This window comes from Amphiura filiformis, chromosome 19, assembly GCF_039555335.1.
Source record: "Amphiura filiformis chromosome 19, Afil_fr2py, whole genome shotgun sequence".
In the NCBI taxonomy this organism is placed as follows: domain Eukaryota; kingdom Metazoa; phylum Echinodermata; class Ophiuroidea; order Amphilepidida; family Amphiuridae; genus Amphiura; species Amphiura filiformis.
Window position 1 is genome coordinate 45,155,027 of NC_092646.1, and position 15,500 is coordinate 45,170,526.

At 37.0% G+C, this 15,500-nt stretch overlaps 1 protein-coding gene across 2 annotated transcripts in view; it reads right to left on the bottom strand.

Moving 5' to 3' along the window:
* The window catches only part of LOC140141356 (neprilysin-1-like), an 81,433-nt gene extending 67,852 nt beyond the window's left edge, over positions 1 to 13,581 (bottom strand). For both annotated transcript variants that reach the window (XM_072163191.1, XM_072163190.1), the window contains exon 1: positions 13,086 to 13,581. In XM_072163191.1, the coding sequence (XP_072019292.1) occupies positions 13,086 to 13,329 (244 nt within the window). In that variant the 5' untranslated portion in view covers positions 13,330 to 13,581. The remainder of the gene's footprint in view (positions 1 to 13,085) is intronic.
* Between the last annotated feature and the right edge of the window lie 1,919 nt (positions 13,582 to 15,500).

Below are 15,500 nucleotides of genomic sequence, written 5' to 3' on the forward strand. Positions count from 1 at the left end.
TTGGTAACCCCGCCCATTATTTAACCGCATCTGTTATGTAACTGGGACGAGTGCGCTAGTCATCTCAATCGATTGATTATGAGATTGCTTGGATCAAAACACTTCACACTTTTGAAGTAGCTGGGTTTCGACCAGTGTAGGCCTAAATCGTGATATCATATTGATTTATTTTGTAAAATCAGTGTTGTTATATTAGTCTGGCTCTATTTTGGAAATGTGCTTATTTAAGCATCAAGCGGCAAGTTCGCGTAAAAGCTGGCAACCAAATTGTTTAATTCGGGTATGCTGAATTCAAAACTGTTGTCTACCAAGCTATATATATATTGGAACTCCGTGACCCTCCAAAAAGACCCTCAAACACCCTACATGCTCATGTCATATGGGGGGCAAAATGCTCCAAATTCACTAAAACATGTCAAATTATTTGTCTGGGTCTAAGGATCACAAAAGTGCAACATTATTGCGCACGTAGGACATATTGAGTTTTGAGGTTCGACAGGTCCAAGGTCAATTTGCACGATAGGGGTGAAAAATTAAAAGTTGCTCCGATTTTCGAAAAATGGATGCAAACTGTTCTTCAAGTTCAAGGGATTCTTTGATTAATCACTCAATCGTTGGTACATTCAACCAACGATCCGTCCAATAAGTATTCAACAAACAATCAAGAAAACAATCAGAATCGTTATTGAATTGATTGATTAATCAATTAATTGATATGGTCATCCAATCAATCAATATAATAATATAATATAATAGAATCACAATAACTTATTAGATTGATATATCGATAATAGTCAGTCAATTATTGAACTACTCATCAAGTATCAATCAATATTCATTCGTTCGATCAATCGATCAATTATTAACAAATTACATTCCCTCATTTCAAATATATAGTTTTGGTTTCTCTATTGTTCAGAAACCAAAAATCAAGGGATTAAAATGTGGAGATGAACTGGTATGCAATCATAACACTATTGTGCTGAGAGGACACAAGAGGGTATATATAATCAAAAGTATAATGGCCTATAACCATACGTATATAATAGCCTATTGTGCTAACATTTGCATTATCGATATCTATCAACGCGGACGACTTTTGATGTTCTCTGCCGTAGCTGGCACACTTCCATGACACCATAAAATTACACCGAGATTCGTTTGATTATGCATAGACATCATGTGCATATATTGAGGGGTGGGGGTGCGGTGTTTTGTTTATTTGTCTGAAATATAAACGATGCATGATGATGTAGATGATTTGATTATGAATTAGATTATTCCCCGGAAAGCACAACCCATACCTCTTACCTATGTTCCCTCCGCCACCTATATATAACCTCCTCCCTCCCCCTCCCCACACTCGATATCGACTCTTCCCTATTATTCCACTCCACTCTTGAGCCCCCTCTCCCCCTCCTTCCCTTCCCACTTCCAATGCTCTCTCCCCTCTGTTTCTCTTTCTCCCTTACCCTTACCCCCTCCCCCTCACACACACATACCCTCTTTCCCTGGCGATCTCTTCTATCTCTCTCTCTCTCTATTCTCTAATAAATAAATTGAATAAAAGTTAGTTTCAACCAGCTTTCTATGATATTGATCTTCCGTCATGCGACATGCACATAAATAGAATTGTGCATAATAGTGTTTATATCACTGAAGTCATAATCTGTCAAGTGCCTATTGTAATGTCTGTGGAAATATTTCGATGGTCTATATATTTTCACAGTGAAATCAGCTTAGGCTAATTCGTAGTCTCAAGTCAATGCTTTCAAACTAAATCAATGCTTTCAAATGTAGACTGCTTTGTTCGACTTCTCTGCTCGTGAATATTGCACTGCGAAATTTAAACATTTCTTTTGTATACTTAGAGTAGGTAACTTCAAATCAAATAATTTTACGATCCACACCACTTATAAGAAACTGAAACCAAAACCGAAACTGACTGACACAAATGTTCGGTTTTAAACAAAAGGAGAAACAATGAGTTCGATATCTTATGATTCAAGTGGTTAGGCAGGACAATAGGAAACCACGTGACCAAAACCAAAACCAAAACTAAAACTATATATTTGAAATGAGGCATTGTAGTCTCGCAATTAATGTACCGTATCTTGGTGTTAAAATATCAATCAATTAAGTAATCGAGTAGTCAAGCAACCACTCAATTTATAGTCAGTCTCTCAATTGTCTCTTCATGGTCATCAATCTCAAATTAATCAGTCTCTCAATCAACCAATCTACCAATCATTCATTCTATAATTCAATTACAAATTGCATTCCTTTATAATTCATATGCATGATATTCATTCATTAGTGACTGATTAAGCATCAATAATCATTAATACTCTGGTTCTGATATGATTAGTCTTTGATCTAAAAATCTCTAAACAAAAAAGTAAGCAAGCAAAAATGAAAGAAATCATAATTTCACGATATAAGCTATAGAAGCCTGATCAATGGCAATATATAAATCAATCAACGAAAATAAAATAAATAAATGAATAATTAATGAACACACATTAATAATAAAACATAAATGATGATACATGAAATAAATGTAATTATAGGCCCGTATTAAATAATGAAAGAAAGAAAGAGAGAAGGAAAGAAAGAAAGAAGGAAAGAAAGAAAGAAAGAACTTGCTGAACTTCTTTTTTTTCAAGAAAAGGAATTAAAGTAAATAAATGAGTGAAACCCAAAGTTTTTATGAAGCGTGTGTCCTCCAATTCTATATTTTTCTTAAACATGTTAAACGAATAGGTCAACTATCCCAATTAATAGAGGTTGCGCATATGACGTATCATACCGTAAATATGGCGGTATACTCAAATCCATTCAACAAAAGCATGATTGCAATCTACCGAGACAGTTTGTCTCACACACATAACAAATGCACTACGATCAAATAGGTTTATGACAACATTTGATTGAATGGACTGCACTGCAATCAATAATTTCAAGCACAACCTCTATACAAAAATAGTAAGGAATCGAGGTTAACCAGGACAATATTAAATGTAGTGATGACAAAAGGAATTGATTGTGTGCAACCTACAGGTCAGTGAACTGAGGGTAAGAAGAAAACCGAGTATTATAACAGGATTAACACATGCAACTGAAGAGGGTTAATAATCAATTTTGTTACGCAATACTGGTGTCAATTCCAATCTGGAAGCTAGTGTTCTGGTAGCAGGTAGGCAAGCCACACCTACTGACAGCTATTGATGATATTTAGTCAATCGGATTGGCTGAATATCATTAGTAGCTGTCAGTAGGCGTGGTTAATCAGTTTGAGATTTCCCTCGACTTTCCAGGTCAGGATATGTCTAATCTAGAAGGACCCACGCCTGACGGCGTGGACTATCGTACTAAATGGAGCGTGGTCCTCCTTGAAGGACTACATATTGCCGGAGTTTGTTCGCTCTCCTTTCGTTCATGTTCGTTCTTTGTTCGTTGCACTCGGCCCGTGTTCGTTGCAAATACGTTCCTGTGAGGCCTTCACCACCGGATAGCATATTTTTGCATTCGGTGATGTTCGTTGACCCAGACCGTGTTAGTGTCACACTACACCGGATCGGTCTTCCGTATAAGAAACGGATGGTATTTTAGCAAATCCGTTAGTGTTCGTCAATGTTCGTTTTATGTTCTTCATATGTCCTGCTATTATCCGCCAAATGCGTTTCGTGTTAGGTGATGTTTGTTTAGTCCGTCGACAATACGTTTCAAGTTTTGTGCATGCACAAAACTTAAAACGGAGTGTGCCAAATACACATGTTCGGAAGTTGTCCGATGTGTGTTCGTACTGTTCTGTATATATACCCTGGGTTTGTTCGTTATTCTTTCGTTTATATACCGCTGGTGTTTGCAAGGTTTCGCAGGCGCTTGTGCAGGATGTAGGCCTATGGCGAACATGTGCATCGATCATGGGGGGTGGGGGCTTTCTGAAGGGTGTGTGACGCAATATCATATTTCCCCCAGTACTTTAGTGACTGACAAGTAGAAAAAAGGGGGAAAGGAGAGAAAAAGGAAAGAAAGTGAGAAAAATTGAAGAGAGAAGAGAAGAGAAAAAGTTAAATTGCACGTCATTTAGTAGGCCTGTGCATGTAAGTAGTATTGAGGAAGGGGCACTTTCTGAAGGGTAGAGGACGCAATATCAAATTCCTACCAGTTTTAGTGATTGACAAGAAAAAAAAAAGAAGAAAAACATGGAAAAGGTTAAATTGTACGTTATTGAGTAGGCCCAGGATAGTATATAGTAAGCCTAAGTATAGGCCTGTGATTATTATAGGCAGTGCTTAAATGTGGTTCCTTGGCCCAAAAGCCTGTGAAAATTACTGCCGGCCCGTCGATATGTAGGGCCCGTGACATTTTGTCACCAAAGTCAGTATTTAAGACGGACTTAGGTCTAATACTGACTGTAACATATCAATCCATGCATGCTTTACCTGAAATTACGAGTCTGAAGTCTTATATCTAAGTGTCAGTGGATTAGTGTAACATTTTAAATTTTGCAAATTCAGCATGTTCAGTTCGGGCCTTCTTTGTTTTTTGTTTAAGGCAATAATAGTGTAAACATGATGCACCAAAAACAATTTTCCAAATTTTCCATTTTTAAAACTAAATTTTTACACAATAGGCCTAGGCCTAGGCCTAATAATGTAAATAGGCCCTACAGTCCCCATGCAAATGGCTTCAATTGGACCTTCATTTTGAAAAATGGACAAGTTTTCCTTTTTGCTTCTGCTATGGACATCCACGTGTTATTTTTAAAACAATTGTTTATAGTATACAATAATGGTGAAAACTTTTTAATGGCTTCAAATAGGCTTTCGTTTCACTAATTTGCGGCTGTTTCAAACTAAAATAGTACCCAATAATAGTGCTAAAATTGATCCAAAAAATGACAAATGGCTTCAATTGGGCCTTCATTGTCCAAAGGTTTCTCACCTCTATTGCCCCCGGACGCTGGTTGCCCTGATATATCAGATTTGTAGCCCTTTTATACTTATTAGCCAATATTTGACCATTTTCGTCAAAGTTTTCCCCCTTAAAAATTGTCTTTCCCCACTTTGTTCACCCTCTGAAAAAGTGCTTGCTACGTCACTGCCACTAAGGGGTCAAAAACCCTCTCAAACACCCTCTCCTCCCCCACTTTTCTGATAGGGTGGACGTCCCTGTTGGTGCCACATGCCACGGATTCGCCGGTCATTTGTCGGACGTTGAACGATTGAATATAAAATGCCTGCAGGATTATTAGCGGCCACAACGCATAGAGAGACGAACGGGAATCGGACCCCCAAATCCGGACATTTGTCGGACGTTGAACGACCGGATATAAGACGCCTGCAGGATTATTAGCGGCCACAACGCATAGAGAGACGAACGGGAATCGGACCCAAAATCCCACCGAATCTTCTGCCGGACTGGTGATTTTTCCACCGAGTAAAATATTTTTGTATTCGGTGATGTACGTTGATCCAGTCCGTCGCAGTGTGACAGACCTATAACGATGGTTAACTATGAAAACATGTTAAAGGACATCAAGAAAATTTTCTAAGTTATTTATTTTGAGCTCTTTCGAGTATCGACGAGTAATGGATATATTCTGTAGATTTAGGTTTTGTCTGTGACTGCTAATGTGAGGCCGTCGTAGGTCGTACGGGGCTCAAACTCGGTGGGTGGGTGTAGCTCTGTCCTGGCAAGAAGAAGTTTATGTTCGTTAAGTCATCCGACCCCGGGCCCCCTCCCAGGGGTCATTTGAGGTCAAGTGACTAAAAAATGTCATTTGGGCATGAAACTAGGTCGTACGGGACTCAAACTCGGTGGGTGGGTGACGTTCTGTCCTGGCAAGAAGATGTTTATGTTCGTTAAGTCATCCGACCCCGGGGCTCCCTCCCAGGGGTCATTTGAGGTCAAATGACTACAAACTGTCATATGGGCATGAAGCTAGGTCGTACGGGACTCAAACTCGGTGGGTGGGTGTAGTTCTGTCCTGGCAAGAAGATGTTTATGTTCGTTAAGTCGTCCGACCCCGGGGCTCCCTCCCAGGGGTCATTTGAGGTCAAATGACTAAAAACTGTCATATGGGCATGAAACTAGGTCCTACGGGGCTCAAACTCGGTGGGTGGGTGTAGTTCTGTCCTGGCAAGAAGATGTCTATGTTCGTTAAGTCCCCTCCCAGGGGTCATCTAAGGTCAAATTACTAAAAAGTGTCGTATGGGCATGAAACTTGGTAGGTACAGTCAACATTTAAAGCAGAATTTTTTGAAGGTCATTTTGGGGTCATCCAAGGTCACCACGGGTCATCTGAGGTCAAATTAGTAAAAGCTCATATATGGGCATGAAACTTGGTAGGTACAGTCAACATTTAGAGTTATAAGTTTAGGTCATTTTGGGGTCATCCAATGTCACCCTGGGGTCATCTGAGGTCAAATTAGTAAAAATTGTCATATGGGCATGTCACCATCAGCCTGGTAATCGCGCCCAGCCGAGAACCTCCAAATATGGGTAACCGCCTAGTCTATTTTAAAACTGATGCATCAATGACTATGTTCATCATTCTCACATAGATATAGAAATACTAAATTCGTTCACTATCTATATTTTTAATTCTAGTAGAGCTCCAATCTAAGGGTTAAAGTTATGTTTTAGGTTAGGTTAGGATTTTTTTAAAGTACCCAGTACAGTGAACCTTATGGTACAAATGCGCGCGAAAATTTTAGCATAGGCCTATTGAAACTAAACTGGTGAAATATGGGACAAAAGTGGAATAAATTCGCGCAAAGCGCTAAAATGGCATTCTGTGGCTATAAAATGGCCAAATATGAGGTTAATTTCCACACAAACCAAGACACAGGCGTCGATATTGGGGGGGGGGTGATTATATTGCCCGCCCCCCTGGCAAAATATTGTGGCATTTATCCCCCCCGATCTACGCCTATGTAATTTAGAGCCCTGTGACTCCATCGGTCTCCCTCTCCTCTCTCTCCTTCCCCCCCCTTCCTTTTTTTTTTCTTCCTCCCTTGACGGAAACTCTAATAGGCACAAAGGACCAATATGCGATACGTAATCTATTTCCTCTTCTTTCTATATCTAACCTCCTTGGGCCTACATATTAGTACTGATATATCATACGCTGGCGAAATTACGTAATTAATCGGATTAATTAACATACTGAGCAATAGGTGAAAACAATTTTGACAAAAGGAGTTGTCCTTGTCAATTTGTAGACATGTACTTTTGATTATTTACATAGCTTCTTCTCCAATCACTGTGTAAAACATCCATCCAAAAATCTGATTGCTATTATTATATGGATGAATGGACATATCACAAAAGGATTGCTTATCTCAATAGGGCATGTACTTTTTAACTGACCGGCGTTATTGGGCGTTTTATCGGAGGTCACCGAGTAATGCCGAAGATCAAAATCGATTTTATGTATTGTGTATGTATCATAGGACGCTCGTATTAATTGTCTCTATGCGCTTGAGAATTCAACAATATAAATAATGGTAGCTCTATTATAATACACATTAATGTTTTAAGCAGATAAAATTCCAAAATATAATACGTTTTCTGCCTTTGCTTGTCACGTGGTAGGCCTATGTTGAAGTTGCGATTATATTTTTAAATAAGTTTCAGCTGAATAACAAGAAGACAAGTGGCCTAGTGGTCTAAGGCGCTAGGCTCATAGAGTACTAAGCGGTGCGCCGTGAGTTCGAACCCCGCCTCTGCCAAACTTTAAAAGAAGTAAATTAAAATTTGACTTTTTTTAATTTCATATTTGGGAAATGTGACTGGGAGAATTTATGTATGGTGTGGAGTGGTGTGATAGGGCATGTACTTTAACTGGCCGGCGCGGTCCGGTGACTAAGTCTTTATTGGGCGTTTTATCGGCAGTCAACGAGTAATGTGGACTTACTATTTCTGAATGGGAAATTGTCACGTCTAAACCTGAACGCATCATAAGCCCTACTCATCTGGTGATAAACATGTTAACTCATTCTTTGGCCATTTTGAGATTTTGGTACCAAATAATCACCCTCACCCACAGATTCCTCCAATCATAAAACTTTAAGGGGGTACTACACCCCTCGATAAATGTGTGTCTATTTTTGCATTTTTCTCAAAAACTAATAACACAGTGGTAACAAAAGTTATGTATATTATAGGGGCAAGGAATCCAATTACTACACTGTAATTTCAGTGACCCAAGACAAACAGTTCGCTATTTATGATAAGAAATACGGTACCGATAGGATGTACCTCATTTCCTATCATATATACTGAACTGCTTGTCTTGAATCACTGAAATTTCAGTGTAGTAATTGGATTCCTTGCCCCAATAATATACATAACTTTTGTTACCAGTGTGTTATTATTTGTTGAGAAAAATGCAAAAATAGTCACAAATTTACCACAGGGGTGTAGTACCCCCTTAACCAAATGAAACTTCATATTGCAGATATAACACAATTCTACCTAGCCACATCTCAATGATATAGCCAATTGCAGTTAGCCAGATAGCCAAGCTGAGTTGAGGCTTTCTAGTCCGAACTCAATTTGGTCAAACACTGAGATTCTGGCCTGCATTATTATACAGGGTGTCCCAGAAAAAATTACCGAGTGAATAAAATTGAATGTAAGTCGAGAACTAGACATCAGAATCAAAAATTTAAAAATGTAACGCATAGCCTATTTAATTGTGCATCAAGTACGAAATTTTTATTTGATTCGGTTTGAATGGTTGCGAAGAAATTAACAATTACATAATGCGCGCATCAATGCAGTTCATTCCAAGTTTGATTAACAGGCGTTTTTTTTCATACTCGCTCACCGCTTCCTAAAGTTTGTGTATCTCATTAAATTTAGTCCACATTATCTATTTTATAATCCGATGGTGTTATGTTATTCATGCTTTCACTAAAGATGAATAACAGTTTGTCCGAGAAAACTTTGATTTCTGCAATTGGAAGCTTTCCAACTTTTATTGTTTAGGTTGTGCAAATATGATATATTTTAACTTTCCAAAGAACATTTGAGCCAAGAATGACAATGAGTAATGAGTTACATTTCTAAAACAATACAACATTAATGTTGAAGTTTTAAGATTTAAACTTTGCATTTGGAAATATTCCAAAAACATTAATGTGTGTGAGATTGGAATTCAGATGGAATTCTTTATGCAACATTTAAATCAACATTTACGAAAAAACATATTAACAAGTACCGAGAATCATCTTACATACAAATTTGAACAAAACCTAATTAAATGTTTTGCAAGAAACAGATTACTAGTATTTAACAAGAGCGAAAAGGATTTCACGGTACAAAATATGAAGCCCATTTGCAGGTAACCACTACGGCGCATTCATTGTTTTGAATGATCTTTCTTTCAAACTTGGAATGAAGTGAATTGACGCATGCGTTATGTAATCGCTCATTACTACGCAATCAGTCAACCGGTTCCAGTAAAATTAGCGTATAAGATGCAGAATAAGATGGGATACAAGATGAATTTTAGATTTTTTTATTCTAATGTCCATTTCTTGACTTACGTCCAATTTCATTTGCCCGGTAATTTTTTCTGGGACACCCTGTACAGCATATATGTATTCCAAAGATGACACAATTTAACCTTCATGCCACTTGAGGTTAACAATTATGTTGAAGTGCCGGACACAATTGACACTAATCCATCTACGTGAGACTCTTTAAGTACTCTTTTTAGTATTATTGGATTTATGTTAATAGAAATTAACATATCTCATCTTTGTACATGTTATAAGACTGGTACAAACGTAAAATTCAAGAAATGTTTTTGTTTTCACCTATAGCTATCTTCAATCAAGTGCAGCTTTCAATCCATTCCTAGAATATTCAATATAAACTTAGCACCGTAAGATTCGGACCCGCAGTTCATTTTGATATTCGGACGAGTAGCGTGTCCGGACTTACGGCATGTCCGGACTGACGGGGAGCCCGCATTATAATAATAAACCCTTAACCAGGAGCTACCACGACTGTGAGAATTTGGCGTTTTCAATGTCTAGCGTTTTCTAATATGAGCTAAATAAGAACACCACACAGTCTTCGAGTCTGTGATATATATCTTCTATTGGTATACGAGTAAACGCGCTTTCCAAATCATAGACTGTTATTTATTTTGGTAAGACGATATACAAGTGCATACATGGCCTATTGACAAGTCACAGTGGCTATTGTGTTAGCCTAGAGGTTACCCTTTTACTCAATTATTAAATCTTACCCTAACCCTAAAGCTAAATTCCAAAGTATTGGGCCTCAGTCTGTCCCAAACTGAATCATGTCCGTAGTAAAATGTACGTTAAACCAACATATTCTCTCTGTAATATAGATTCCTGATTTTCAACAACTGATACGTCGCTACTATTACCCGGATACTACATGTATTAGCTGCTATTACTTACAACTGTTGGTATTCCCAAAATGATATAAGTAAAATAGTAGATCCCTTGTTTCAATTATCTGATCCATCTCCAGTGACACCTCGTGCATATTGTCCTGGGTAGGATTGGGCCTCTGTTCACTGAAGGGACTTTAAAAGTAGCACTACATCAATCCGGTTATATCTTAGAAGTGACGGGTATGTACCTACCGGAGTCGCGAAGTAGGGGCCTATCGGGTACAAAACGTTATTTAAAAAAAGGGGGTCATTGGGTACAAACAAAATAAAAAAGGGGGTCATTGGGTATAATACTTTGAAAAAAGGGGGTCATTGGGTATAAGATTTCAAAAAAGGGGTCATCGGGTAGAAAATTTGCGAAAAAAACGGAGCAAAATTCTATTTTCTTGTTTCAAATTTCCAATACAATTTGTTGAAATAAGAGAATTTGAAAGTTTCGGCATTATTTTGTGGCATTTTGATGATGCTATTCTAGAAAAAAGTTATTGACAGGCACAAACCGTCACTTCCAAATTTGAGTGCCCCCCCCCCGGGTAGTTTTTAGCCGCTGTCGTGCATCTATCGTCTCATATAACACGGGCGACATCATTATTTAAGTAAAACAGCGCGCTCGGACCGTGTTATATCGTGTCATATCACACGGCTAAGAACCAATAAGATTGCAGGAACTTTCTCAAGTGTTTAAGAATGATTTTTCAAAGTTCAGTGCTAATAGCAATTTCAATACATCCAAAGGTCAAAGGTCCATGGAAATTACTGAGGTATCACTTGAGATGGAATAGATAATAATAATTATTTTAAGGACTTTTAAATTTAAATTTGTATTGAAAACAAAAATGTTATATAAAACATATTGCCTAGACGGCTGATATGGTGGTATTAATATTATGGTCATTTCAAAGTTTTTCATCTCCTCAAAACAACTATTTGGTCACGTGATCCGATTCGCGCTACCACGTCTAGTACCAGCAATCCATCAGAGTGCTGAAGAAGTGAGCTTGGATAAGTCACGAAAATTACACGTAAGTGTAAATATCATTTGCTTGTGTGAATCAGTTAAAATTTACACCAATATTAAAACTATTTGTATTGCATGCAAATATATAATCGTGAACCCCTTCACTAGAAACCATCTTCACATGAAATTTACAATTCCTCTGAACAGAGTTACCTGAACTTCAGCTAGTAGACGAGACTATATAGGTTCTCGGTGCACTAGTGTTTTATTATTGTTTAATAATCAAATGACATATGAACTATGCCATGCCAATAAACGCATCTGAGAGCACGCAATAACTTTCATCGATTGTTGGAACACGTGTCTGTTAATGCGCTCATCGCAAATACTATAATTATGTTCCCAAAACATTATTGATCATTTGGCGGGTAAGTGCAAAAATGACATATCTCCAATAGCTGCTAGGTGCCATCATATCAATAGAAGTGCACAATATTGAATGCAGAAATCATCAAATGTCTATAGGGCAGCTATTGCCGATCCTTCTTGGACTAACCCCTCGATGATGTTATAATGGCAGATAGCAAAATTATTCCTGTATGCCTCTATTAAAGACGCATTGCATCCTAATGCTTTTGTATTAATATTCAAGGCCTTTTGCACATTTTACAGTTGTCAAATCGACAGAACAAATTGCATACATTCTTTTGTTATTTACAATTACTTTCACTATTTTGGGATTTTTATCTGTCATCAATAGATCTTTAGAAATATTTTAATATCACTGTGCAAATGGATAAAAAAATGTCGTAGACGAGTATTGCTATCACAAAATCGACAAAAACACTTACAGTCAGCCTCTCTCTCCTGGATTTAATAGAGCAAATCTGCTCCAGGTATATCAATGTGTGGTACAAGCCATGTTTATAGCTTCTAGCTAGGAGAGCTATATTACATTCTGTACTTGCATATTGTGTATTATTAAAAGCGTATATAGCATTTTTCATTTTAGGTTTTTGACAAATATTACAAGATCCAAAGCTTTTTGACGACAGAAACACTAGCAATGCCAAAAGCAACAAAGACCAAAACACGGGCCAAATGGGCATGTTAGTTAGTTATTGTGGCCCGGCTCTATGATGCGTTCATTGGCATAGTTCATGTGTCATTTGGTTTTTAAACAACAAAGTGCGGGTTAAGTTCAGATGTATGTGTTAAATAGCAGGGCATAATTCTGAGATTGTCTATTTTTCACAACTCTTAAGAAAAAAACCTTTTTCATATTTTCATTTTGGCTGGTCATGAAAATATCTCTTGTGGTCAATTATTTTTCAAATGTTTTTTTTTTTCAAATAGTTTTCCAAACAAACTGACTCCTGAAATGTCTTTTTTACTTTTATCTTTCTCTCCATTTTGTTTCGTAATTCCACTCATAAGGAAACCTAGATTGCCCAAAAACTATAACACGAAATCACACGAAAGCATTTAACAAAACAAGTATACTATACTAGCCTTGTATTCCTCCAGTTTGTTACTTTAAAAGAGCCTCCACTTCAAAACAAACTTCAAATTCCCAAGTACATTCACTTGTGTAATACACTCCATCAGAATAATATAAAACTGAACAGCATGAGTATACTATTCGTCGTCTGCACGTACCATGAATCAAACACTCACCTTTGGCGGGCCTTCTGATTAGCAACACCACTATAAGCAGTATACACAGCAAAGTCACGAGCAGTAAAAGTATTATTAAAACTTTCTCTAAAGCTGTTCTTATTTTTCCGCATCCTTTAAGCTTGCAATGTTTCTCATCATTACTTCCAACACCTTGTTTGATTTTAACCTCCTGTGTCTCCTCCATCGCTACATATTCCACTGCTTTCAAATTGGTGTTATTTGTACTACCGTTGTTTTCCATGATGAGCACGTAGACTATTCAACTGTCAGATGTGAAAATATTTCCAATTTGTAGTTATGATTCCATAGGGTATAATTGTTTTTCCTCTCCTCTTTTTTTACATTTCTCACAAAAGATAGATAACACATTTACACACAACACGTTTATAGGTGATAAAACAAGATGCCTCATAAAACTCCTGTTAACCTAGCCAGGGCAATATGCATGAATGTATAGTGCGCTTAGCTGAACACTGTGGCGTGCATGCAAACTGGGCTTTTATCGGGATTACGCAAATACGCTTTAAAGTGTCTTTAAGCTCGGACTCGCATGCTTACTGCGCATGCTCAGTTTATATATGTTGCTGATTCGCTACATTGAAAAAAGTAAGATTGTTTTTTTGTCTTTTGTGTTAATGAATGCCACATACATAATGTAAATTATCAGCTATATAAATAAATAAGATTATGTATAATTATTAAAAATGACGTTTACCCTTTCGTGCCCTCTTGCACGATTTAACCATGTTTTAAAGGGTAAAAGTCAGTGCATTCGCTCTTCCATATTAGAATGTGTTCAAATCAAACACCCCTAACACAAACCGAATGAAATGTATTTAATTTGTTTGTACTCACTCAGGTAGCATTGTGTGTGAATTTTACATCCGAATTAAGTGCTATTCTTTTTTATGGGCATTTTAGTGTCTAAAATGGCCCAAAATTAGGGTTTTTCAATATTGCCGTCCATTTCTAATCGTCACCCCCATAGACTTTACATGTAAAATAAAAAGGCTCATAAAAATTTTATAGCACTTAGTTCGGATGTAAAATTCACACAAAATGCTTTTTGAGTGATTACAAAGATAATTAAATAATTTTCATTCGGGGGCTATGTGAATTTTTTTAAATATATTCCTTGTACAATTAATGACATTTCACAATAAAATGTCCATTCAAAAAATTCAAAAATTTCAGAAATGTAAATTTTCATTACCATATTTGGAATCAACATGAAAAATGCATTAAAATGAGTACAAACAAGCCTAGTATTGGTTCAATGGTTCTTTAGATAGCTCTTGATATTTTGAGAAAATATGTCAAAACTTGACAACAAAAGCACATGATCTAATAATAGACAACCAAACTTTGATTTGTATAGGAATTTAAGTGGGTGGGTGTGTGGTGTCAAAATCAAAATGACAAATAAAAAACCCATATAATTCAATCAGTTTGCGTATAAAGTCAAAATAAGTGCGAAAGAAAAGCAGCAAAACAAGAAAATCACCAAGTTATTTTTCTTGTTGATTAAGTCAGGCTGGTCATGTCCTCTATCATGCGAGAAGACGTGAGAACGTTGCTTAATAGTCAGCAGGTATGCCGCATACGTGGAATCCACTCGTATAATTCCTAGTCTAATTTAATATTTACTCCCAGCCTTTGCTCCAATTCCATTTTTGCCATTTACACCACTTTCCCCCATACCTGAAATAAGCTACTCACAGCAGGTAAGTGCCGTGAATACATCCATGTTGGTATTCCCATGGTCTTGAATATAGAAATCTTAGAAATTTTATATTTTAAAGGAACAACCCGAAAAGGGTTTGTGGTATTTAAGAAAACCAAATAAATTTTTTTTTTTTGAAAACGAAAAAGAACAGTCTGGGTTTTTGTTTTTGTTGGGTTTTTTGTTGCTTTTTTTTTGTTAATTGTATCCTGGAATGAGCATGATAACATTAGCTCTAGTGTGTCCCTATATCCTAATCCTCACCCTAATTTCACACCTTAATCTGTGTCCTAACCCTAACCTCCAACCCATAAACCATATGGTGCATGCTTACTAAAATATATTTCAGAATTACACCGAAGCTTAAGTTTTAGTAGGCTGTGATGTTTATTGTGCTATATTCTCTGTATTCAATTGATTAATTTTATAGCTTTATCAACCGGTTCAGCATTACTTTGCACTTCATTTTTGAATAGCTCGAATAATAAGCAACTTACAAAATATATTTGACCACAAGAAGAACATAAAGAAATACGTTCAATATAGTGCCATTGTTGATCCATCATCAAAAATATTATTTCCGACTGTTGCTATCAAAATTAAGTTACTTCACGGTGTGCTATGTCTATATAGAACTGCATTGGCAGAGAAATACCTACTGTTTCCATAATTTGATCAATCAGCCAGAA